Here is a 1,409-nt window from a genome sequence, read left to right as displayed (position 1 = left end):
CACTCTCCCAGAATCAAACCCATCTCTCACACGTGAAGGATATTTGCATGTTTTTGCTACTGTATTGTTTATTGTTAATTATTCTTTTGTAACTTTTTGTCCACAAATTTTCAATCGGTAGACATGGCTGTTCAGAACTGCATCGGTGATTCATTCAGAGGGGCAACATGGGTGGCTCTACACAACGGAGGAGGGGTAGGCTGGGGAGAAGTGATGAATGGTGGATTTGGTCTCTTATTAGATGGTAGTGATCGTGCTTCCCAAAGAGCACAAATGATGCTTGCATGGGATGTTTCTAATGGGGTGAGGAGTCATTTTTTTTTCTCATTCTCAAATACATCCCAGTATGTATTATTTTTTACTTGTATAAAATATTTACATTTCTTATATTCATATTACTTTTGTGTATTAAATGTATTTTTGTAAATTGAAATGACTTTCCCTTTCTCATTGATATTTAAATCGATTCAATTTAAATATCAATCTGCTATAATTGTTGAATATGAATAAGTCATGAGTTGTCAATTTCGTAAATGGCAGCAATAGTAGCTGCATTTAGGATACAGACAGACTAAAGAGTCAAGCTAGGCCGGTTAAGAAATTTGATGCAGTATCTAAGTTAGCTGCTGGTCAACCCACGTAGTGTGGCTTGTACAGATGTAAGGCCTACACTGTGCTTGAATAACGCCTCGCTTGAGTGCTAGTTTGAATTTCGCCTCACATCAAATATACACTTCTTATAGAAGCCCTGACTCTGGCAGGCTCTCATGATAAAGTAGCTGTCACTGATTGTCAATTTGTCAAAGGAGATTAAATTTAATTACATTTTTTTATCGGTTGCTCTGAATATAAAAATTAATTTCTGATATTCTTGACTTTGTTATTTCAAAAAGATTACAGTAACGATTTACTTTGTTTTGGTAGGTTGCTAGAAGAAGCTGGAGCGGGAATGACAATGCTATAACAACAATTCGAAGGGCCATGTTGAAAAATGATAAACTGAAAGTGACATTACCAAATTACGTAAAAAATGGTGACCTGCTAGATAGGGCTTTCCAAGTGTAAAGCTCTTAAGCCAGTCACTCGTTGCACCCGACGGCCGTCGGCCGATGCGATTCTATGAAGAACGCAACGCGACGATGCGTGCACAACGGGTCGTATTTAATGGCGATCTGTTCAGACTGGCACCGACAATCGGGAGACGGTGTTTCGTGGTCTAGCGCATACGGAAGCGGAGTTAGATTCGACATTCGACGGTCGTACAATACAGTGTGTGCCCGGCTTTTGACTATTAAAAAGGAATACAAACAGCTCAAGTGTAAACCCATAGTTTATCAGGTTTTATTAAAAGGAGTTTCCCAACGTACCTAGATGTCCTAGTAAGGTTGATGGGTAACACTTTTGTGGCA

The 1,409-nt window shown here is 39.0% G+C and overlaps 1 protein-coding gene across 1 annotated transcript in view; it reads left to right on the top strand.

Annotated features, from left to right (window-relative positions):
* LOC117108607 (urocanate hydratase-like) overlaps positions 1–1,366 on the top strand; it is a 15,204-nt gene extending 13,838 nt beyond the window's left edge. The window contains exons 17-18 of the mRNA XM_033250685.1: positions 122–303; positions 925–1,366. Of these exons, the coding sequence (XP_033106576.1) occupies positions 122–303; positions 925–1,065 (323 nt within the window). The 3' untranslated portion in view covers positions 1,066–1,366. The remainder of the gene's footprint in view (positions 1–121; positions 304–924) is intronic.
* Positions 1,367–1,409: the final 43 nt, after the last annotated feature.

Source organism: Anneissia japonica, unplaced genomic scaffold, assembly GCF_011630105.1.
Source record: "Anneissia japonica isolate Jap-2015-1 unplaced genomic scaffold, ASM1163010v1 scaffold287727_len1644234_cov201, whole genome shotgun sequence".
Taxonomy (NCBI): Eukaryota; Metazoa; Echinodermata; class Crinoidea; order Comatulida; family Comatulidae; genus Anneissia; species Anneissia japonica.
The sequence above is the reverse complement of the archived record's forward strand: the minus strand, read 5'-3'. Positions and strand labels throughout refer to the sequence as shown.